At 55.1% G+C, this 24,526-nt stretch overlaps 1 protein-coding gene across 1 annotated transcript in view; it reads left to right on the top strand.

Moving 5' to 3' along the window:
* The first annotated feature begins 1,674 nt into the window (after window positions 1–1,674).
* RAMP1 (receptor activity modifying protein 1) overlaps window positions 1,675–24,526 on the top strand; it is a 40,932-nt gene continuing 18,080 nt past the window's right edge. The window contains exons 1-2 of the mRNA XM_052637704.1: window positions 1,675–1,784; window positions 11,372–11,510. Coding sequence (XP_052493664.1) covers window positions 1,733–1,784; window positions 11,372–11,510 — 191 coding nt within the window. The 5' untranslated portion in view covers window positions 1,675–1,732. The remainder of the gene's footprint in view (window positions 1,785–11,371; window positions 11,511–24,526) is intronic.

A 24,526-nucleotide genomic window follows, 5' to 3' on the forward strand; every position in this document is an offset into this window, starting at 1 on the left:
GCCTTGGGTAATGAAGAAAGAGCCCAACCATAAGCAGATGCAGAGAGGCCCACAAGCCACGGGGGGAAAGGGTGAGTGGAGGGCGAGTCTGAGAGCAGAGATCCTGCACTTCACGGAGAGGGGCTGGGACCTCACTTCCCCCCGCCACAGTTGGTTGCCCCTCCTCACTCTGGCCTGCAGCCTCCTCATACACTCACCCGCCCAGCCCTCAAGTCTTCTCACACTGCAGCTGAGCCAGCCGCATCAGGCCCGGGCCTGTGGTTCCTGTTACTGAGAGTTTTGCAGGCACCTCACTGGATTCACCAACTGAAGGGCAGAACAACCTGCCTTGTTTACCCAGCATCTGTCTCTTAATGAATAAAGAGAGGGAGGCCAGGCTGTATCTGCCTATGTTTGGGCAAGAGGGGCTTCTCAGCTCGAGCAAGCATGTGCTCCCTCACCATGGGCACAGGCCCCTCCGGCTCCAGGATACAGGCACGCAGGTCCTCAGTGCCTCCTGCCCGCCTGGCTGTTAGCTGCTGCCTGTTCGCAGAGCTGTCGGCAGGGGGTGTGTTGAGTCGGTCTACACAGACGGACCATGGAATTCTGCACTAGGCCCTCTGCTAGGCGTCAGCAGCTTCAGTCACAAAGGTGTGATTCCTGCTCCTCCCAAGGGCAGTGGTTGATTCCTTAGCATGAGCATAAATGTACTCAATTACTGAGAGTTCTCAGAATAGGCTGTTACAAGCAGGAACCTCTGCAAAGTGAAGCATAGCTACCAGCAGAGCTGAGAGAGCCCAGGTCAGCTTAGCTAGGCTGGACTGATGCCCCCCAGGTCAGACCTAAGCATGCAGGTTACCTGCACTTCCCCAGATTCCCAGGGCTCTCATGTGTCCCCCCCCACCTCCAGGGAACCCTTCTCTTTCTACAAGTTCAGAATCAGAAAGAGGCCATCCCAGCCTCCTCTGTCTTTTGCCCCAAATGTCCGGCAAGAAGTCCACAAGGACCACCCTTCTGTACCCCCAGGAGCCCTCTTCCCTCTAGCCCAGGACCTACACATACCTTCCAGGCACCTCCTCCCCTGCACCCACACCCCCCCATTCCCGTCATTCCAGCCCCTCGCTGGACCTGTGGGTCCTTTTTTTGGTTACTCTGAATGTCTCCAAGCGCCAGGGCTGGTTTTGTCCTCTCAGGAACCCCAGTTCCTGCACCTTGGGTGAGGCACATGGGCCAGGATGGCCTTGGTCTTCTGCAAAGTAGACCCCCGAGGCAGAGCAGTTGTAACCCACAGAGCGAAGGAGAGGGTGCCCGGGTTGGCATCGAGAGGCCCTGTTTAGAAGAGCCGTCCCCAGTTAAACAAGTGGCAAACACTACAGATTCATCCGTGCCTCGGTCGAGGTCGTCGCCAGAGTGTGCTGTCCCCCGGGCAGGGTCCTGGATTCCCTGCGCGGCTTCCTCTCCTCTCGGGCGAAGCCTTACCCCCGCGCTCGCCTCCCTGGTGCAGTGTCTGCCCCCGCACCCCGGCCGGCAGGTGCTGGCCAGCCTGGCTCGCCTGCTGCGGGCCCTCCCTGCGGGGTCCCGGCGCGGCCCCCACCCCCGCGCGGGCCACCCCTCCACCCGCCGCGGGCCGCAGTGGGCCGGGCCCCGCGGCCGCCGCCTCCCGCCCGCTCCGCTGCCGCCCCCGCCCGCGGTGCGGCGGGCTCAGTCCTCGGCGGGCGCGCGGCTGGCGGCTGGACTCGGCTCGGCTGCGGCCATGGCCCCGGGCCTGCGCGGCCTCCGGTGCCGCGGCCTCTGGCTGCTCCTGGGTGAGTAGGCGGGGGTCCCGGCTCCGGCTCAGGACGCGGCCGCGGGCGGGGGGCGCCTCCCTCGGGGGAAGGGGCGGCTTCGCAGGCGTCGCGGGGGCGCGGGGCGCGGGCACTCAGGTTCCGGAGGAAACCGTGACCGCCCTCGTGGCACCTTGGCCCCCGGCTCCGGGCTGCGGGCGGTTTCGGGTTCCAGAATCAGAACCACGGACCATTTACCTAGAAAACTGGCTAAAACTGAAAATCTGACACATTCACAGCCAACAGTTGCTGATCTGTAGATAAGCCTCCTTTGCAGAAATGAGGCCAGCCATTCTCTTTGGGGCATTTCCACAGGGGTGTGTGTGTGTGTTGACTTGCCATTCTGTGTGTGTATGTGTTGATTTGCCATGTGTGTGTTGACTTGCCGTGTGTGTGTCTGTGTGTTGACTTGGCACTGTGTGGGTGCGTGTTGACTTGCCAGTCTGTGTGTGTGGGGGGGTGTGTGCGTGTGTGTGTGTGTTGACCTGTCACTCTGTGTGTGTGTGTGTTGACTTGCCACTCTGTGTGGGTGAGTGTTGGATTTGCCAATCTGTGTATGGGGGTGTGTGTGTGCGTTGACTTGCCAGTCTGCGTGTGTGTGTGTGAGTTGACTTACCACTCTGTGTGGGTGCATGTTGACTTGCCAATCTGTGTGTGTGTGTGTGCACGCGCGTGCATTGACTTGCCAGTCTGTGTGTGTGTGTGCATTGACTTGCCACTCTGTGTGTGTGTGTGTGTGTTGACTTGCCAATCTGTGTGTGTGTGTGTGTGTGTGTTGACTTGCCACTCTGTGCGTGTGTGTGTGTGTGTTGACTTGCCACTCTGTGTGGGTGCGTGTTGACTTGCCAATCTCTGTGTGTGTGTGTGCACGTGCATTGACTTGCCAGTCTGTGTGTGTGTGTGCATTGACTTGCCACTCTGTGCATGTGTGTGTGTGTGTGTGTGTTGACTTGCCACTCTGTGTGTGTGTTGACTTGCCAATCTGTGTGTATGTGTGTATGTGTGTGTGTGCGTTGACTTGCCAGTGTGTGTGTATGTGTGGCTAGTAGCAGTCCAGAGAGGGACTCTTGGGGAGGTGGCAGAACACACCTGGCTCTTGTTCTGAGACCGTGGTGGCAGGAACCTGCAGCTCACTCTGCAAAATTTAGCAGAAATTGTCATCTTCAGTTCCCTCTTCCCACTGTTTTCATAAAATGCTAAGCAACCTTCCTGAACTGCCTCAGCTATTGGATTCATTTCATATATTTAGTTACCATTTAATAAAAACCAAATCAGTCATGTAAGGTGGAAGAATCCAGTGGCCCAGGGAGGCCCCCGTGGTTCTTCCTGGTAGCTGTGTCCTGGCCGCTGAGCAGTGACGCTGCCCTTGGGGAAGGGGACCCCACACTGCTGTGTAGCTGCTCGCGAGGCAGCCAGGGGCCACAGGGCTTGTCTGGGAGGCGGGAGGCTGCCACTCCAGGCTTCCAGTTCCCACACCTCGCCAAGGAATGTTGGAGCTGCCCAAAAGCCTTAGCATCTACTTCAACAGAATGTACTCTGAAAGCTGATCCTGCCACTTAGCATTTTTGCTGGTTATATGAAAAGCAGAATGTTATATTATTCTCTTCTTTTGCATTAGGGTCTGTGGGTTTGACCTGGAACGTACTGTTTTAGTTTCTTAAGAAATGAATATTTCTCTTTCAGCAAGGTAGAGAGCTGGGCTGAGTCCTTTTTTAAGCATAAATAAATTCTCTTTCTTACCATCCAGAAGCTGCACTCCTCTAAAGCTTATGTAAATAAAACACTTTATCATAATCACATATTAAAGACCTTCCTTGTTTACCAAGAAAATAATACATGTTCTGGTGGAAGGTCAAAGTCCTGGAACCCTAACATTCTGAGAGGTCTGGCTAATGTTATATCATGGAAGAAGAAACACAGCTTTATGAGGTTATCAGCTAATTAGTGTCATTGGAGCCCAGCGGTAATCAGAAGAATTAGGAGAGCACACATTTTTCCTCCCAAGGGGTAGTGTGAGCTAGAGCCCCTTGGTGATGAAGATTTTGCTACCCAGAATAGCAAGGTGGAATTTCTTATTTTTCATCAGTCAGAAAAGAAGGACATTTCCAGAGGAGCCGGAGTCCGTGTATGATGACTTCGTTGTAAGCACCTGTTACTATGCGCGCACCTTCACTCGACAGCGCTGGCCGACGCTGGCCTGTATGAACTCTGTCATCTGTCCTGGGAAACACGCACCTCCCTGGTGTGCTGGGGGAGGGGGTACTTCTTGCAAGGCTGCTATGTCCCGGGTCAGGAAGACCCCCTGGAGAAGCGAATGGCTATCTCCTCCACTATCCTTTTCTGGAGAATCCCATGGACAGAGGAGCCTGGCAGGCTACAGTCCACAGGGTCGTAAAGAGTCAGACACTGGGTGACTAACACTGTGTTTATTGAAATATGCGACTGTATATAAATACAAGGGTAGCTGTTTGGAACCGACCAGGACATCACAGGAAATGCAGTCCACATGACTGCTTCAGATTGTCATGCTGCTTTAAGTCCGGAGGCGGCTCTAATCCTGGAGTCCACATCTGAAAGCTTCCTTTTTTTTGCTCATCGATTCAGTGTGTCTGTTCACCCTGTGTGTGTAGTGGCAGGGAGACGTTTCTGGGCATCCGTCTTCCTTCTACAGCTGCGTGCCTGGCAGTGTGCACATCGTCAGTACCAGGCCAGGGCTGTTGAGAGACGTTTATGCCCACATCAGAAGCGGCGGTAACCACACATCAAGGGAGGATTTTAGGTGAAATCCTCACTCGGGGCAAATAGCTTCTTGGGGAAAGTCGGTTCCTCCTACTTTCCCCCCAGGATGAAGCAATCCCATAGCTTCTCCTTGGTTAGAAACGGCGCCTGGCAGAGTGTGCGATGGCAGCGCCCATGTGACCTGAATTCCAGTGAAGACGCTGAGCTGTCAGCAGGGCAGCCCCTTGGGCTTGGCGGCCTTCAGGCCCAGAGCCCGTCTTTCCTAAGGGCTGCCTGGCACGAAGGGCTCCCCGCTCCGAGGGCCCTGGCCCAGGCCCGCCTGCCCTCCAGGACAGTCTCGGGGAGAGACCCGGGACCCAGGCCCAACTCTCCGTTTTGTCCTCTCGGCTGGACGTGGGGGCCATGCGGCAGGGTCCCATCCCGGGAGTCACAGGGGCCCCAGGGAGGGGACAGCAGGACACCTTTCCAAGACAGACAGACAGACCTGAGTGAGCCCCGAGAGGTGAACGTTTCCAGTCCGTTACCCCGTCACATTTGAGTCAGACGTGTGCCCAGCAGGGTGGTGGGCCTAGTGGGTGGCAGACGCATGGTAGGCTCTGAGAAGGGCACACACCGGTGGGTGGGGGGGCTGCGAGATCCCTGCCAGATCCCTGTCCTCTCATTCCGCTGGGGACTCAGGGGAAATCCAAGAAGGAGACGGGGAGCCTGGGGAGGGGCGGAACCCCCGCCGGCCCTGTGTGACCCCCCCCCCACCCACCTGCCCCTGCTCTTCAGCATTCTCCTGGCATGTGGAGACCACAGAACACTGCTGGGGCTCTGCCCTGTCCCCCCAGCCTCCTCCCACTGCCCCCATGGAGCACCCACAGGGATGTCCTGGGCACCAGCCCTCCCCCGCTCCAGGATGGATGACCTTGGGGCTGGTAACTTTTCTAGAGAATGCATCTGTTCTTGGCCAGGAGGGTTATGTCAACACAGCAGCGGGAAGAGGCTCCCAGGCTAAACAAGAGCTTATTCTTGGTAACATAATGACAGTATTGTTGTCCATGGAGAAAAAAACAAAAAAAATTTCCCTAAGATTGTTTTATGTTAGTATTTTCTTTGACATTGAAAGACATCACTTCAGTGATGATTCGAAATGCAGATTCTGAGCAGCTTCACTAAAGCAGGGTCCGTGGCCAAGTCTCGGCAGGGGAGCAGGGGACCCAGGCGTCTCAGCACAGCCAGGCCACTCTCATTTCCTGCTCATTAGACCTCCCGGTGTCTCTGTCATGATTGTCCTGATCCCACCCCCTCCCTCCCGGGTGGAGTTCTCCGGTGAATTCTGTGGGACCAGGGACCAGAGGCCGCCCCCGGCACCCACCTGGGCAGCACCCACCTGTGTGTGTTTCCAGGATTCTGTACCCCCACACCCGAGAAGCTCACCAGCAAGGGTTCTCCTGAGCCAGACCTCACCTGGGAGGATCAAAGACAGCAGTTTACCCGGCAAATGACCGGATGATAATACCTGCCTCACTCTCACACGCTCCAGCCCACTGTCGACTGGAACGAAAGCAGTCCATGAATCAGATAGCGGACTTGGGAGCTGGACCATAAAGAAGCCTGAGTGGTGAAGAATTGATGCTTTTGAACTGTGGTGTTGGAGAAGACTCTTGAGAGTCCCACGGGCTGCAAGGAGATCCAGCCAGTCCATCCCAAAGGAGATCAGTCCTGGGTGTTCACTGGAGGGACTGATGCTGAAGCTGAAGCTTCAATCCTTTGGCCACCTGATGCGAAGAGCTGACTCATTGGAAAAGACCCTGATGCTGGGAAAGATCGAAAGCAGGAGGAGAAGGGGATGACAGAGGATGAGATGGTTGGATGGTATCACCGACTAGATGAACATGAGTTTGAGTAAGCTCCAAGAGATGGTGAAGGACAGGGAAGCCTGGTGTGCCACAGTCCATGGGGTCGCAAAGAGTTGGACATGAATGAGGGACTGAACAACAGCAATAGCAAGCCTCGTGTTTTGGGGAAGAGGCCTGAAAGGCAAAGGTGAGGTGAGGTGACGGAGGTTGGCCCCTCTGCGTGAGGCTTTATTGTCTCAGGCAGATTCCAGGGTCTGTTTGTGCGGAAAGATGTTGCAGCCCGGGTAGATGTGCAGATAAGGGATGCAATCCCTCCTGCCGGTGACTCCCCCCAGCTCCTAACACTAGGGCCGCATCGTGCCAGGCCTGCCAGGGGCTTTTGAGAAGCCAGAACAGACCTGGAGCGTTAAGAGAGCCGTCCGTGGATGGGAGTGAGGAGTCTCCCAGCTGATCTGCTGAGGCGGGGCGCTGAGTATGCAGGACACACAGGCTCTGAGGTCCCCTCCCCTTCCGTGGTTGGCTGTTGAAGGGTTCCTGGTAGCAGTTAGAAGATGGCGCGATGCACAGTCGGAGAGGGCTCTGTGCTGGGCAGGGCGGAGGAGGTGATTGTTCACTGGGCCTTGAGGGTTGGGTAGGAGTTCTCACTTGTCACACAGAGTTGTTTTTTTTTCATTTTGTCTTTTGGGTTCTTGTTTTCTTTTTCCAGAGTAAATGGAGAAAGGCTGAAGGTAACATGGTCAAACCAAGTGCTCTTTATGTCATCCTCTGGGGCATTTAGTGACTGGCCAAGCAGGTAGCTTCCTGGGCATTTGGCTCCCAAGTGGCTGTAACCAGGGGAGTCCTGGGGGTGGATGGTTCCCAGTTGCTGGCCCCAAGTGGGGGAGCAGAAGGTGATTCTGCAGAAGCGCCCAGAGCAAGGCTTTTCCTGCGGCTGTTAGGAAAAGTTCCGGGTAGAGTAGAGGTGGCACTTTAGAAACCCCATTCCTTAACCTGCAGAAAATAGGGAAGAGCAGAGGCAGCGTGAAGATCAGCTGAGATCACAGCTCTCGGATCGCCACTCTCAACAGTCCCCTGGATTTACTGATTTTAATTGAGCAGTGACTTCCCTTGTGGCTCAGCCAGTTAAGGAGTCTGCCTGCAATCCAGGAGACCCGGATTCAATCCCTGGGTCGGGAAGACCCCCTGGAGAAGGGAATGGCTACCCACCCCAGTACTCTTGCCTGGGGAATTCCATGGACAGAGAAGCCTGACAGGCTACAGTTCATGGGGTTGCAAAGAGTTGGACACAACTGAGCAATTCAATTGAGTAATTGGCATAGAATAAACAATGCATTTCAAGTGTGTGACTTAGAAGGTCCTGGGATGTGTATGCACCCTCATGGACTCAAGACTGTGAGCATGTGTACCCACAACCTTCAAAGCGTGCCGCTGTTGCCTCCCCTTCCTGCCCCCTCCCACCACCCCTGCGGGGCTCACACACTGTGAGTCACTAAGGGCCGCTCACACCACAGACCCTCAGGGAGGGCCGAGTGCGGCTGGTCCTGTGGACACGAGTTCTGGAAACCAGCCCTTTTGGCCCACTTGGTGCAGGAGGGTCTCATTTCACAGAGAAAGAAACTGGCCCAGAAGTGACGGGGCCCGGGGGCCCAGCCTGGTTGGTGGGGGCGGTGGGCTGGGGCCCAGAGGCCCACAGGCTCCGCCAGAGGATGCTCTGAGCCCAACTCCCTGGCCAGCCACTCTAACAAGGGAGGGGCCCTTCCCATGGCTCGCCCCCCACCTGTGACCCCAGCCCTGGGAGGGCCGTCTCTGCAATCGCAGCGTGAGCTGCGCGGCAACAAGACGGGCTGGTTCTGTGGGCGTGCAGCAGCAGGCCAAGGGCACAGGTGAGAATAGATACCTGGCGGGTCCTCCCCTGGGCCCTCACCGCTCCTTAGAAAGCCCAAAGGCCTCCAAGCCCCATGGGCCCCCGTGGAGCCCTGGCCACCCTGTCTTTCTGGCCCCAGGCCCGTTGCCATAGCGATCTCACTGCCGGTCCTCTCCCTGCCAGGGCCGGGGGCATTCTCCCTGCTTTCTCTGAGCCCCTCCAGCCCCAGCCAGCCTCCCTGCACTGAACAACGCCGACACGAGGGCACGTCCTGCCTCAACTTGCTGCTCTCTGCCCGGCAGCCTCGCACTTGGCCTCTTGAGACACGCGCTGTGAAGGATTAACGTCGCAGTCACCCGGGAATAGGAACCACCTGGTCTCAAACAGCTGGTTTTAAAACACTGGGCAGTGTATTCAGTTTTAAAGCTGTGATGGGGCCTCTCTTTGCAAGGAAAAAAACTATATCAGGTTCGTTTTTTATAAAAACAAACAAACCCAGCATCCTTCTCCTGTGCTTAAAATGAAACTGGTTTCCAGATTCACCACCCAAGCAGCTTGCCCAACCTCATTCCAGTTGTCGAAAGGCCGGGACAACCAGCTCTGGGCTCCTGCAGGGCAGGAAACAAAGGGTAGCGGTGAGAGCCGGACTTTGTCCCCACAGAGCAGAGGGCCCACCCTTGGGACACAGGCAGTGGCTCCCAGAGAGGTGGGAGCTGCCCGACTGTGGGCCAGCCCGGATCCGGGCCACGGCGAGGCCACGGGGCCGGCCCTACAGCAGGGCTCGCACCCACAGCGCGGTCTCCAGCGTGACCTGAGGCCCGGAACGATTGTGAGGGACCACTGTGGACCCCCTCCACCGCCCACATCAGCCCGTGGCTTCGCAGAAGGGGAGCCCAGCGCCGGTCCTGACCTCCTGAGGGCGCTCGAGGCGCCTCGCGGCAGCCCACGCACAACATGCTATGCTAAAGCCGGTGTTGCCGACTTGTTCATTTGACAAGTAACAACGTGCAGAGCCGCTGGCTAGCCCGGAGGGCGACGGGCGATCAGAGGGTGGCCAAAGGAGAGGAAAACCCCCGCCCACCCCAAATAAGGCCTGGAGGACCTCGGGGAGGAGGCCGCGGAGGAGGACGGGCCGCATCTGGGTCTGGGCTTTGCGCGGAAAGGTGGTCCGCGGGCGGAGCCCGGCAGATGTGCAGAGTGCTGAGGGCATGGGGGCATGGGGGCACCGGGGTGGGGCCTTCGGAACGCGGCTGGAGCTCCTCCATGAGCCAGTGTCTAAGCCCTCCCGAGCTACGTGTGACCCCGTAGCTCGCAGGTGGGCTTTCTCAGGGGCGTTTGGATGGAGCCCAGGTTGAGAGCAGCCCCTTCCACCAGCTGGTCCTCAAGTGCGTGAGCTGTGCCAGATGGACCCGGTGGGGTCCCATCCCAGGGCACCCAGGGTGGGCTGGCCTGCTCCCCACGCCTGCGGGTCCTCTCCAGGGGCTCCTCCAAGGGGGTTTTCCTCTTGTCAGCCTCTCATCTCCCCCACCACTACCCATTACTCCTGGTTTCTCTGGCTGAAAACCCCCGGGGTCCTCCCTGCTTCCCAGGGTGTGTGTCCAGATCTGGGGGACAGAGGGACACCCTCCAGGTGGTGGGTGCAGGACCGGGCCCCTCGGCGCTCAGGCAGTGAAGTGCAGTGAAGTAAGTCACTCAGTCGTGTCCGACTCTTTGTGATCCCAGGAACTATACAGTCCGTGGGATTCTCCAGGCTGGAATACTGGAGTGGGCAGCCTTTCCCTACTCCAGGGGATCTTCCCAACTCAGGGATGGAACCCAGGTCTCCCGCATCGCAGGCGGATTCTTCACCAGCTGAGCCACGGGGTGAAGCACGAGGCTTTTTTCAGCTCCTGCCTCCAGCTTCACCTCTGTCTCCGTGTGCTGTGGGCTCCCTGTGTTTGGCTTCTTATTTGTGACTAATCACAGAGTTAATCACAGTCCCGGGCAATCCATGGGGTCACAGAGTCAGACACAACTAAGCGACTGAACAAACAAATCACGGTGTTACCCTGTACTGCTGTGAAGGTCACTTTGTTGGCTTGGGCCCCTGGCAAGACGTGTCCAGCCTGCCATCTGTCACTTGGGTAAGTGGAGTCCTTAGTCTCCCGCCCCCAGTGGGCAATGTAGACTTGGGCGCTGGAGGTCCTCACGTGGACCCTGGAGAGGAGGGTGGAGCCCCCTGCCACCACGTAGCCCCTGGGACTCCAGAGGGGACAAAGACAGGGTCTGCCCCCCTGCCTGCCAGGGGCCCTGCGCTGGCCACCCTCCCAGCCCCAGGGCACTCTGCCCTTCGCCTTCGTTGGGGCCAGCCCGCCGACTCTGTCACCTGTAGCCAGCACCACTGGCCGCCTGTTCCTCCCCCCAGTCCCCACAAGCAGAAGGGTAGGAACAGCTCAGGTGACAGCTTGGCAGCTTGGTTTCTAGCCAATGAACACCCAGACCCAGAGAACGTGAGCTCAGCACTGGGTGGTACAGCCCGGCCGGCACATGCTGGTGGAAGAGCGGGGCGGGGGTCTCCAAGACCCTGTGCTGCTCACCAGCTCCCTGAGGCAGGCTGATTCCTCCCCTCACCCCTGGGCAGACGGGCAGGGGCCTCGTGGGTGATCAGCCTGTGTCCAGTCCCTGCAGGCTCTTCTCGCTGCCGCAGTTTCCGCGTCGGCAAAGTGGAGGCTTAGGAACCAGGTCGAGGGTGGGTGAGGCCGAAAAGGTGCGTGAGTGTCAGACATGTGGCCCAGACCAAAGGACGTGTAGCCCCCACTCTGGAGCCTGGGGAGACGGCGGTCTCAGACACACCGTCAGCAGGCGGGCCTTTGCTGGGCCCCGAAGCGAGACACGCCGTCAGCAGGCGGGCCTTTGCTGGGCCCCGAAGCGACTGATGATGCCATGATCCAGCTGGAGCCCGGACGCCCCACTCCCACCCCCACCCCTGGGATCGCGGCGCCCCCCAGGGCATCCGGGTGGCCTCAGAGTCGGGCAGGCCACTCTGCTGGTGGGTGTGGGCCGCGAAGGGTGGAGCCAGCCCCTGACCCTGCAGGGATGGGCGAGCTGGGCGGATGACTGTCGTGCGGGGGCTCTCGTTGCAGTGACCCACCTCTGCCTGGCCACTGCCTGCCAGCACACCGACCACGGCACCCTCCTCCGGGAGTTCTGCCTCCCCCAGTTCCAGGCGCACATGGAGGCCGTCGGAAGGACGCTGTGGTGTGACTGGGGCAAGACCATCGGGTGAGTCTGGGGTGTCCCCGGGGGGCGGCGGGGATGCTGTGAGAGGGTCTCCCTCAAGGCCCCAGGAGCCATTCTTCACTGACAGGCTGGTTCCTGTGCCACAGGCTGGGACCAGAGAGAGAGCAAAGGGGGGGGTGCACTGGGGGGCACGCGGGGAGGGCAGGGGCCATGACCTCGATGACCAGGCTCAAGCTGGGTAGCGAGGCAGAGGCGGCAGGCAGCAGAGGGCTCCATTGGGCTGGGTCTAGTCTGGGATGCTGGTAGTGGGAGCAAGATCCAGCGCCCGGGGGGCCCGGGTCCCTGTGACAGGAGGCCCCCCCACCTGGTGCAGGGTGGTCCCCTCAGCCTCCCACCATCCCCGAGACCCAGCCTATCCTCCCACCTGCCTGGCGGGCTCAGGCTCGGAGCTTCCGGGAACCGTAGGGTGGAGACACGCCCCTCAGCTGGACATGAGCCCCTTCTCCTTCCCGAATCAGTCCTTCTCCCAAGATGTCCTCCCCCCTGAACCACAGGGTGCATCCCAGCCCCCCTTGGCCGCTCGATGAGGTCGGGAGCTCCCCACACCCAGGCCTGGCTCCTTCATCTTCTAGGGCAGCCAGCAGCAATCAGCTTGTCTGCGGTTGATATTCAAGGCTGAGTTTTCCTAGGCTGTGTTTCTGCTTCAGTGTGTGGACCCTGGGGGCTCCAGTGGGCAAGGAAAGGCAAAGAGAAGCACCCTCCAAACATTGAGATCGCAGCGGGGTGGACAACCCAGCCAGGCACGCGGGGACCCCAGTGTGTGTGCAGGTTTCCAGCCCAGGCTCCGACATTGTCCGTACCAGGACTTCCCTCGGTTCACAGCATGGCCAGGACACACAGGAGCTGTGTGTGGGTTCCTCAACCTCCTGCAGTTAAGGTGAAGCCCACGCTTGCCTCCAGGGTTTGAGCAGAGGCTCCGCAGCAGCCACCCCGGCAGGGTCTCCCCCCTGTCCTCCTCCTCCTTGGCCTTCAGGGTCTCCTATTCTGAGCTGAGAAATCAGTCATGAGTTAGAAATCAAAGGGGGAGACAGGCTATTAAAAATCAGCTTTTCAGGCTAGTGGGCCTCCCGATTCTCTGAAGGGTTTGTGTTTAAATGAAAGGTCACACATTATTAAGATGCAGAGAAGACGCCAAGGAGTCCCTGGGGATCCGTGCTCCACCCCCACCACCCAGCTCTGTACAGGTGACTTGTGTAGACAGATTGCAAACCAGTGGCCTAGCAGAAGAGGTAGCGCAAGTGGTAGGTGACATGCTGAACGAAGCAGTGGTGACAGGTTCCTAGAAATGAAGCCGCCGCGGACGGTTCCTGCCTGTGCTCAGAGTGCAGACAGGATCGTTACCGCCAGGCCGGAGTCTGCCATCCTCCCAGCTGAGCCAGGCATGATTCAGCTGGAAGTCGGAGGGGGCGGGGGAGTGGAGTGGGGTTGCTAGGAAATTTCTTTATTTAAAAAGGAAATCAAGACCACTGAGGAAGGAAGAGGCAGAAGTCCCCATTGTGAGAGCTTCTCAGCAAGTCAGCTGGGGCTAGCGAGCTGGTCAGCTGAATAAAGGCCCCTAGAGATGTGTGCGCCCTAACCTGAGACCTGGGAACATGTTCCATTGCGTGGTAGTCAGTTCAGTCACTCATTCGTGTCTGATTCCTTGTGACCCCATGGACTGCAGCACACGAGGCCTCCCTGTCCATCACCAACTCTCCGAGTTTACTAAAAATCTTGTCCATCAAGTAGGTGATGCCATCCAACCATCCCATCCTCTGTCGACCCTTTCTCCCGCTTTCAGTCTTTCCCAGCATCACGGTCTTTTCCAGTGAGTAAGCTCTTCGCATCAGGTGGCCAAAGTATTGGAGTTTCAGCTTCAGCATCAGTCCTTCCAATGAATATTCAGGACTGATTTCTTTTAGGATGGATTGGGTGGATCTCCTTGCAGTCCAAGGGACTCTCAAGAGTCTTCTCCAGCACCACAGTTCAAAAGCAACAGTTCTTCGGTGTTCGGCTTTCTTTATAGTCCAACTGTCACATCCACACATGACCACTGGAAAAACCGTAGCTCTGAGTAGATGGACTTTTGTCAGCAAAGTAATGTCTCTGCTTTTTAATCTGCTGTCTAGGTTGGTCATAACTTTTCTTCCAAGGAGCAAACGTCTTTTAATTTCATGGCTGCAGTCACCACCTGCTGTGATTTTGGAGCCCCCTAAAATAAATTGTGTCACTGTTTCCATTGTTTCCCCATCTATTTGCCATGAAGTGATGGGACCAGATGTCATGAACTTAGTTTTTTAAATGTTGAGTTTTAAGCCAACTTTTTCACTCTCTTCTTTCATTTTTATCAAGAGGCTCTTTAGTTCCTCTTCACTTTCTGCCATAAGGGTGGTGTCATCTGCATATCTGAGGTTATTGATATTTCTCCCAGCAATCTTGATTCCAGCTTGTGCTTCTTCCAGCCCAGCGTTTCTCATGATGTCCTCTGCATATAAGTTAAATAAGCAGGGTGGCAATATACAGCCTTGATGTACTCCTTTTCCTATTTGGAACCAGTCTGTTGTTCCATGTCCAGTTCTAACTGTTGCTTCTTGACCTGCATATAGATTTCTCAGGAGGCAGGTCAGGTGGTCTGGTATTCCCATCTCCTTAAGAATGTTCTACAGTTTGTTGTGATCCACACAGTCAAAGGCTTTGGTGTAGTCAATGAAGCAGATGTAGATGTTTTTCTGAAACTCTCTTGCTTTCTCTATGATCCAATGAATGCTGGCAATTTGATCTCTGGTTCCTCTGCTTTTTCTAAATCTAGCTTGAAAATCTTGAAGTTCATGGTTCATGTACTGTTGAAGCCTGGCTTGGAGAATTTTGAGCATTATTTTGCTAGCATGTGAAATGAATGCTGTTGTGTGGTAGTTTGAGCATTCTTTGGCATTGCCTTTCTTTGGGATTGGAATGAAAAGTGACCTTTTCCAGTCCTGTGGCCACTGGGGAATTTTCCAAATTTGCTGGCATATTGAGTGTGGCACTTTCACAGCATCATCTTTTGATTTGAAAATAGCTCAACTGGAATTCCATCACCTCCACTAGCTTTGTTTGTGGTGATGCTCCCTAAGGCCCACTTGACTTCACATTCCAGGATGTCTGGCTCTAGGTGAGTGATCACACCATCACGGTTATGTGGGTCATGAAGATCTTTTTTGTATAGTCCTTCTGTGTATTCTTGCCACCTCTTCATAATATTTTCTGCTTCTGTTAGGATCATACCATTTCTGTCCTTTAGTGTGTCCATCTTTGCAAGAAATGTTCCCTTGTAATCTCTAATTTTCTTGGAGAGGTCTCTAGTCTTTCCCATTCTGTTGTTTTCCTTTACATTACGCGGCGAGGGGGCGGCAAATCATAGTTGGAACTGAGGTTGCTAACCAGGCGGCCTGGAGATGGGGGACTATATGGGTCATCTGAGTGGGCCCAGCACCACCTCTGGGCCCTGTAAATTGTCCAACCTTGGCAGCCTGTGCTTCCCTGGAGGCTCAGAGAGTAAAGAGTCCACCTGCAATGCGGGAGACCTAGGTTTGATCCCTGAGTTGGGAAGATCCCTTGGAAAAGGGAATGGCACCCCACTCCAGTATTCTTGCCTGGAGAATCCCATGGACAGAGGAGCCTGGCGGGCTACAGTGCATGGGGTCACAGAGAGTCAGACACGACCGAGTCTGATACTTTCACCCGGCGGTTACAGCGCCCTCAAGTTGACTTTGGTGTCCTCCTGGCCTGCCCACTCACCCTCTGACTTTCTGGCACCATGAGATTCTCCAGGCTCCTTTTGTGCGCTTTCTGCCCCAGCCCTGGAATCAGCCATTTTTCCAAGGAGCCCTGGTTCCTTTTATTAAAGAGTGGTGTTCAGAGGCCAAGATAAACATACACGTATACTCTTATCAGGGATTGAGACGTAACCAATGAAACCACGCAGGCCCAAGAAGAAAAAGAACATGGGTGAATCCCCTTTACCCTTGGTGTAGGGCAAGGCTGTATATAACGATTTATTTCAAGGAAGTGGCTTATGATTGTGGGGTGTGCAAAGTCCGAAACCTGTGGGGCAGGCCAAGGCTGGAGGTCTTGGAGAGAGCTGATGCTTGCAGCCTCAAGGCAGAATTTATTTGTTTTTATTTTATTTTATTTTACTTATAGCTGTGCTGGGCCTTCGTTGCTGGGCTCAGGCTTTTCTCTAGTTGCGGTGCTTGGGCTTCTCCCGCTGCAGAGCCTGAGCTCTAGGCCACTTGGATTTCAGCGGTTGCGGCTTGTGGGCCTTAGTTGCCCCATGGCATGTGGGAGCAGGGATCAAACCCACGTCCCCTGCATTGGCAGGCGATTATTAACCACTGACCACCAGGGAAGTCCGAGGCAGAACTCCTTAACTCGCTGTCAAGGCCTTTCAGCTGAGAGTGAGGTGCCCCCCGCCCGCCCGGCCTGCGTCATCAAGAATCATCTCCTGTATTTAAGGCCATCTGGCCTCCAGCTCCTCTGTCCTGAGAATGGCTCGGGGGTCACGGCTCAGTCCTTCCATGTGTGAGGATGCCTGGGGAGCCTCAGATTGCTCAGGGGTCTGACCCACTGCCGCTCCAGGTCCTTGCGGGGCCGCTGGGCCAGGAGAGCGGCTCCCGTCCGTGCGCCAGGCCAAGTCCACTGCATCCCAGAGGTCAGCTCCTTAAACTGCAGCCCTGGTTCACTAATGGGAACCTAACAGGATTTAAAGCATTAACTGGGGGTGTAATCTAATTGGGGAAGCTTCAGAGGACATGGGAAAATGTGTCGTCAGATGCTCCTATTTCCAGACACCTTCCTGCACTATTGGTCGGGGAGGGGAGGAATCTGGACTGTGCAGGACTCAACTAGGAAACGGCTGGTTTTATTTATTTATTTTTAATATTTGTTTACTTGGCTGCGCTGCATCTTCATTGCAGCCTGCAGAATCTTAAGTTGCAGCACGCGGGACCCAGTTCCCTGACCAGGGATGAAACCTCGGCCCCCAGCACTGGCAGGTGGATTCTTAACCCCCGGAGCACCAGGGAGGTCCTGAGGGCTGGTTGACAGTGATCATATTTTCCCCCAAGCCGAGAAATGTCGGGTGGGTTTGGAGGCCAGGAGACAGCCCTGCTCGTCCACTTTGCACACACCTTCAGGCTCTGAGCTGGGGAAGGTGTCAGGGCGGGCACACTGGAGGTGGGCCAGGGGAATGGGCACTGCCCTCTGAGCCTGGTCATCAGGGACACAACTTCCGCTTCTTCCCGGTGTCTCTGCCCCGAAGCCTCTGGGTTTGTGTCTGCGCCCCACCAACCCAGGTGCGGTTTTCCAGGGGGCTCAGAGGTTAAAAAAAAAAATGCGCCCGCCAATGCAGGAGACACAGGAGACCTGGATTCATACCTTGATCGGAAAGATCCCCTGAAGAAGGAAATGGCAACCCCTCCTGTATTCTTGCCTGGAAAATTCCATGGACAGGAGCCTGGCGGGCTACAGTCCATGGGGCTGCAAAGAGCTGGACATGACTGAGCACACATGCACGCACGCGTGTATCACGCGTGTATCTGCACAGAAGCTTCCACGTGCGAGGGGCCCGGGTCCCTGTGGCCTGCTCCTGGGGACCCCTCGCTGCCACGCGGGCCCCACGAAAGCCCTCCAGCCTGGCCTGAGCCTCGGTCTGGTTACGAGGCGTGGCCTCTGGCCGGGGCGCTGAGGAGCCACCCCGGGGGCCACCGAGGAGGACACGGAGCAGGGCGCTCAAGCAGGGAGACTTGGTTTCGGCGGATCGCTGACCCAGCACGGGGTCTGGACAGGCCCGCTGCGATGCCCCTTATGCTGTTGGAGCCAAGGGCCTGTCCTGTGTGTCCCTTGGAAAAAGTCGATTCAGGAAGTTCTCCCCTGCTCTGCAGCAGCAGTGGGAACAGCTGCCTTGCTTCTGACTCTGACAGGAACCGAGGGCAGCATCTCCCTTCAACACTGAGGTCTCTCTGGGGCGGATGGAGTCTGTCACCCGCACCCCTGGGGTCCCTGCTGTGCTTGGCCACCCTCCCAGGCCTTGGGGGGCCCACACCCAGGATGCCAGGCAGGCCCTTCACCAGCGCCTCGCAGGACGCCTGGAGGGGAGGCCGGCCCACCTGAGTGCCCCCCGCAGTAGGAGCTCTCTGAGCAGGGCCAGGCACGCGTGAGTGTTTGTCGTGGGTCTGCCCATGAGTGCTGGCCCACATCCTTGTCGGGAAGACCTGGCAAAGAGGTCCACTTCCCACCTTCTGCCCACCTGGATTGGGCACCCGCCAGGTGTCCCAGAGCACCCACAGCCTCCAGCCCAGGAGTGCAGAAAGCAGGCAGACCCCCGGGGCTTCTGGGGGCCTTCAGGGAGGCCTCCCCCTGGCTCTCCGGCCCGGCCTCAGCTGGGGCTCCTGCCCACAGGGAGCAGGCTTTGACACGGCCTCCCGATGGCTGGACCAGGTCACAGGGTGGATGAGCACGTGGCTGCGGTCCTTCCCAGCCAGTCACTGACTCCCCCGGCTTCACGTCACCCCCCCATTGCCCTTCTGAGTGTGATGCAGTCAGGCAGGAGACTCTGCTGCCTGGGGGGTGGCAGGGAGGGAACTCTGGGCTCTCAGAGGCCCCCCAGGATGCGCCGGGCCCCGCTGCCACAGGGGCCCGCATGTGCTCAGGTGGGCTGGGTGGGCAGAAGAAAGGGGGCACCTTTCCCCGCCAAAGGCAGCTTCCTGAAGCCCCATCCAGGTGGCATCTGGGCAGAGCCTTCAGGACGGCAGCTCTGGGCACAGGAGTGTCCCGGGCACCCCATGACCCCGGGCACCCCACAACTCCGGGCACCCCAAGACTCCACAGCACGAACACAGGCCTGTTGGTAGTGGGGGTGGGGGGTCTTAGGAGGCCCGCCAGCCCTCTGCTCTGTCTCTGGAGCTCAGCCACGGCTGACCTGGGGACGGGTCTGGGGCCGGGGCCAGTGGTGGGCACCGGGCATGCTGGAGAGGGCAAGCAGGGGCCTTTCTGGCTCCAAGAGAGGAGAGTGAGGGGCAGGAAGCTTCTAGGAGGAGGCCACCTGCAGAGGCAGCAACCACTGGCGGAAACTGGGTCCTCCCCGTCCACGCCCGAGGCCGCTGCTCTGTCCTCGGCTTCTGTCCGCCTTCACAGCTCCCCCGGGGCTGGGGGACAAACACACTCTCCCCAGACGCGGGGTAACGGCCGCCAGGCCCTGGCACCCCGCCTGCTCTGACGTCTTTTTCCATCAAGTGATGAAGGGCCCAGTTTCACAATCTTCCCACTTTGGGGATGGAGTCAGGCCATGTCAGAACGCAGAACGGCGCTCAGCGGACCCCAGCTGGGGCGGAAGGGCAGGCAGATGGAGCTCATCCGGGGCTGGGGGCTCCCTGCTCCGTGCCTCCCTCCCCCGCTCCCCTGGACACCCCTCCCCACAGCCCCGGAAACCGGAAACCACAGGCCCGGCCAGGCTGTCGGGGCAGATGGGACTTCTCTGTCTGGGGCGGTGGGCCAGGCCTGTCATGCTGGACAGCCTCCGGGGTCTCTGGACACCGGGAAGTGGGGCAGGGCAGGGCTAGTGATGGGAGATGAGGACGGGGTGATGCGGTGCTCTGGGAGCAGGGGCGGCTGGGCAGGGGTCGTGGCAGATGTCCCTTCCTAACGCTGACCTCACCCCAGCACTCACCCTGCCCCCTGCAACGCTCCCTCCAAGCCCAGGGACAGGGTCTCCCAGGACCCGCCCACTCCTCAGTCATTCACATGTGGGGTCTACTGGGAGGGGCTCTGGGAGCCTGCCCCCAGGCACACTTTGAGGTCACCTTTCTCTCCAAGGGTCTTACAGGACTTAAGCCCTGGACACTTATGTACAAGGTGCCCAGCAGGACACACTTGGGACAGCCCTTAGGTCTGAGACACCTTCTTCTCCAGCTCCTTGTCTTAGAAATGGAGACCTGGGACTTCCCTGATGTTCCAGTGGCTAAGACTCCGGGCTCTCAGTGCAGCGGCCCTGGGTTCAATTCCCGGTCACGGAGCTAGATCCCACGTGCTGCAACCAAAGATCCTGTATGCCTCAATGAAGACGCAGTGCAGTCAAATAAATAAATAAAATTTAAAAAGAAAAGAACTGGAGACCCCACTTTTTTTTTTTTTTTTTACTTTTTAAAAGTATTTCATTTACTTGTTTGGCTGTGCCAGGTCTTAGTTGCTGCACGGGGGATATTTAGTTGCAGCATGAGAACTCAGTTCTGGTGTGTGGGGTCTAATTCCCTGACCAGGGATCGAACCCGGGCCCTCTGCACTGGGAGCAAGGAGCCTTAGCCACCAGGGAAGTCCGAGACCTCACTTTCTTAAAAACACACTCCTTTTGGGTAGGTGGGAAGCTGAGTTTTCCCCACTGCCAGGGCAGAGCAGGCAGTCTGTATCAATGGCAAGAAGGCCAAGTTAACATGTCCTGATGTTTCCAATCCTACTTATGTTGACCCATTTCTGCGCTTTGATGTTGCAAATGATGCCACCATAAGAATTTTATACATAGAGCCTTACTTCTTTTCGATTCATTTCTTTAAGAATTCTTGCACGTGGGCTTGCTACGACACACGCCAGGAACATTCTGTGGTTCTTGATAGGTTTGGCCCTAGCGACCTGTTAAAGAATTTCACTAATTGCATTACCAGCAACATTCAAAAACACGTATTTCCTCATATGAGGAATGTGTATGAGTTTGGGGAAATTTTATTTTTGCAGATCTAAATGAGATTTCCTCTTCAGTTTCAAGTGGCCCAGCTTTGACTGTTAGAAGACTGAGCCGTTCTCTCATAGCTGTTTGCAATTTGGTTTTTTTCCTCCTCAAATGCAAATTATCTGACCTTAACCTTCCCTGTTTATCTCTTGAGTCATTGGGGGTATTTTTAATCTTCTTGTACAAACTCTTGACTATGGTAAAGACTAGCTGTTTGTCATCTTGTTCTAAATATTTACTCTTCATGTTTCCTTGGGTGATGTTTATTTTCCATGTTTTAATTCGTTATTCAGTTAATACAAGTGCCCAGACTCATTCCTCAGAGCTCTGACTCCTGCGAGGTCCTGTCTGTTCCACAGGTTCAGTTGAGCCCCACGTGGCCACAATAGTACATTATTTCTATTTAATTGTTCTGTGATTTGAAATAACATTTATCTTCTCAGTGCAGTGGATCATTACATTAAGATGTGAATGAAAATTTATGTCCTTCCTACCTCAATGATCCTAATGTAATTTTTTGAATATTTCCTCCCTCAATTATTTGGTTAGGGTTAGTTTAATACATTTAATACATTCTTGTACGCATGTGAGTCTGTTTCAGGTAATTTTTACTTATGTTTTGAGGTCATATTCCAGCACTTCGATTATCATGGCTTGATGGTATTTTCTACAAGTTAGAAGTGCTCCTCCGATCCTACTGTGCTCACTTTCCTTATATTTCACATAAGGTTGTGCTCTGTCTGATGTATTTTCCACCTGTTTTTTTGAAAGAACTGAAGAACCATTTGGCCAAATTCCAAAAAATTCTATTTTAAGATTCTGAGATGACTGGTATCAATCCATCAACTTAGGAAGCATCAGCTGTTTGCAAGAGCCTTTCCCACGGGGGCCACTGTAGGCCCTGGTGTCCTGAGCGCTGGCAGCTGGTGTCATGGGTTGACCAGTTGTTACCTTTGGGTGCTGCCTCTTAGTGATTAGTACGAAAAATAAGCATGGCGGGGGAGGCGGGGTGGGGGTGGGGGGGGAGCATGGAGCCAAGATGGAACCCATCCGGGCATGACGCTGCCGACTCTCTCACTGCTTGAACTCTCTGGGCCTGTGTTCTCTGCAGCAAAATGCGGCTAATGGCATTTCCTTGACTGACAGCTCCTGATTTGCCTCCATGCGAATTTCCTTGACTGGGTTTTAGGATTAGGCTGTGTGTGTGCGCTCAGTCATTCAGTCATATCTGACTGTTTGCGACCCCATGGACCGTGTATCCCACCAGCCTCCTCTGTCCGTGGGATTTCCCAGGCAAGGATACTGGAGTGGGTTGCCATTTCCTCCTCCAGGGGGTCTTCCCAACCCAGGAATCAAGCCCACATCTCCTAGCGGCTCCTGCATGGGCGGGGGGATTCTTTACCACTGAGCCATCTGGGAAGCCTCAAGGCTTAGCCTCCTATTTGCCGAATGGAATATATGTGTTCAGCTGACTACTGGCGTTTAGAGTAGGAAATAATTGATGCACCTGGAGCATGATTTGTTCCTGCAAGGAGATCCTAAATATTCATTGGGAGGACGGATGCTGAAGCTGAAGCTCCAACGCTTTGGCCATCTGATGCGAAGAGCAAACTCACTGGAAACGCCCCTGATCCTGGGAAAGATTAAAGGCAGGAGAAGAGGGCGACAGAGGATGTTTGCAAGAGTCCTTCCCATGGGAGGACTCAGCTCTGAATAGGTCGGGGGAGTTCTTTCCCTGTTTCTTCCTCCACTATTGATTAGTTTGGGCTGTTTCTGGTTTCCTGTTTGTATTTCAGTGATGTCTATGTGGCCCACATCCTCCGATTTCTCACTAAACCGCAGTGGCATGGAGTGCTCCCTTGGATGTCTGCTGTCCTCTGCATCCCAGCCCTGGGTTCCTGTTGTTGTCTGGCTGCACCAGGTCGTTGCTTTGCAGAGGCTTTCTCTGCTGGCGGCAAGCAGGGGCCACTCTTCGTTGCAGTGTGCGGGCTTCTCGTTGCAGCAGCATCTCTTGTTGGGGAGCACGGGCCCCAGGCTCCTGGGTTTCAGTAGTTGCAGCGCTGACGCAGTGGGCTTGGTAGTTGTGGCTTTCAGGCCCAAGAGGATGCGTTCAGACTTTGTGACACACAGGCTTAGTTGCTCCTCAGCACATGGAATCTTCCCAGACCAGGGATCGAACCCATGTCCCCTGCATTGGCAGGTGGATTCTTAACCACTGGACACCAGGGAACTCCCAACGTTTGTTTTATCTCTGTGTTTTTCTCCCCCTTTCTTCCTTCATTTAGATGCCACCTTATTCGTCAAAGGGAAACTAAAAGGCCCAGTTTTCCATTCAGTTCAGTTCAGTCATGTCCGACTCTCTGTGACCCCATGAACTGCAGCACACCAGGCCTCCCTGTCCATCACCAACTCCCGGAGCTTACTCAAACTCATGTCCATCGAGTCGGTGATGCCATCCAACTATCTCATCCTCTGTCATCCCCTTCTCCTCCTGCCCCCAATCCCTCTTAGCATCAGGGTATTTTCCAATGAGTCAACTCTTCGCATGAGGTGGCCAAAATACTGGAGTTTCCGCTTTAGCATCATGCCTTCCAAAGAACACCCAAGGCTGATCTCCTTTAGGATGGACTGATTGGATCTCCTTGCAGTCCAAGGGACTCTCAAGAGTCTTCTCCAACACCACAGTTCAAAAGCATCAATTCTTCAGCACTCAGCTTTCTTCACAGTCCAACTCTCACATCCATACATGACCACAGGAAAAACCATAGTCTTGACTAGACGGACCTTAGTTGGCAAAGTAATGTCTCTGCTTTTGAATATACTATCTAGGTTGGTCATAACTTTTCTTCCAAGGAGTAAGAGTCTTTTAATTTCATGGCTGCAGTCACCATCTGCAGTGATTTTGGAGCCCAAGAAAATAAAGTTGACACCGTTTCCATTGTTTCACCATTTGCCATGAAGTGATGGGACCAGATGTCATGAACTTAGTTTTTTGGATGTTGAGTTTTAAGCCAACTTTTTCACACTCCTCTTTCACTTTCATCAAGAGGCTCTTTAGTTCTTCTTCACTTTCTGCCATAAGGGTGGTGTCATCTGCATATGTGAGGTTATTGATATTTCTCCTGGAAATCTTGATTCCAGCTTGTGCTTCTTCCAGTCCAGCATTTCTCATGATGTACTCTGCATAGAAGTTAAATAAGCAGGGTGACAATATCCAGCCTTGACGTACTCCTTTTCCTATTTCGAACCAGTCTGTTGTTCCATGTCCAGTTCTAACTGTTGTTTCCTGACCTGCATACAGATTTCCCGGGAGGCAGGTCAGGTGGTCTGGTATTCCCATCTCTTTCAGAATGTTCCACAGTCTATTGTGATCCACACAGTCAAAGGCTTTGGCATAGTCAATAAAGCAGATGTAGATGTTTTTCTGAAACTCTCTTGCTTTTTCCATGATCCAATGAATGTTGGCAATTTATTCTATGGTTCCTCTGCCTTTTCTAAATCTAGCTTGAACATCTGAAATTTCATGGTTCACCTACTGTTGAAGCCTGGCTTGGAGAGTTTTGAGCATTGCTTTGCTAGCGTGTGAGATGAGTGCAATTGTTCAGTAGTTTGAGCATTCTTTGGCATTGCCTTTCTTTGGGATTAGAATGAAAAGCAACCTTTTCCAGTCCTGTGGCCACTGCTGAGTTTTCCAAATTTGCTGGCATATTGAGTGCAGCACTTTCACAGCATCATCATTTAGGATTTGAAACAGCTCAACTGGAATTCCACCACCTCCACTAGCTTTGTTCGTAGTGATGCTTCCTGAGCCCCACTTGACTTTGCATTCCAGGATGTCTGGCTCTAGGTGATTATCTGGGTCATGAAGATCTTTTTTGTAGAGTTCTTCTGTGTATTCTTGCCACCTCGTCTTAGTATCTTCTGCTTCTGTTAGGTCCATACCATTTCTGTCCTTTATTGAGCCCATCTTTACATGAAATGTTCCCTTGGTGTCTCTACTTTTCTTGAAGAGATCTCTAGTCTTTGCCATTCTATTGTTTTCCTCTGTTTGCACTGATCACTGAGGAAGGCTTTCTTATCTCTCCTTGCAGTTCTTTGGAACTCTGCATTCCGAACTCTGGTGTTCGGGTTCCCTCCTTATCTCTCTCTCCATCTGTCTCTTTCCATCCACCCATCCATCCATCTACTTATCTATCATTGCATCTACTACCTGCCTCTGCGTGCCTGTCTTTATCTGTCTCACTCTACCTACCTAGCTAGC

Source organism: Budorcas taxicolor, chromosome 3 (assembly GCF_023091745.1).
Source record: "Budorcas taxicolor isolate Tak-1 chromosome 3, Takin1.1, whole genome shotgun sequence".
In the NCBI taxonomy this organism is placed as follows: domain Eukaryota; kingdom Metazoa; phylum Chordata; class Mammalia; order Artiodactyla; family Bovidae; genus Budorcas; species Budorcas taxicolor.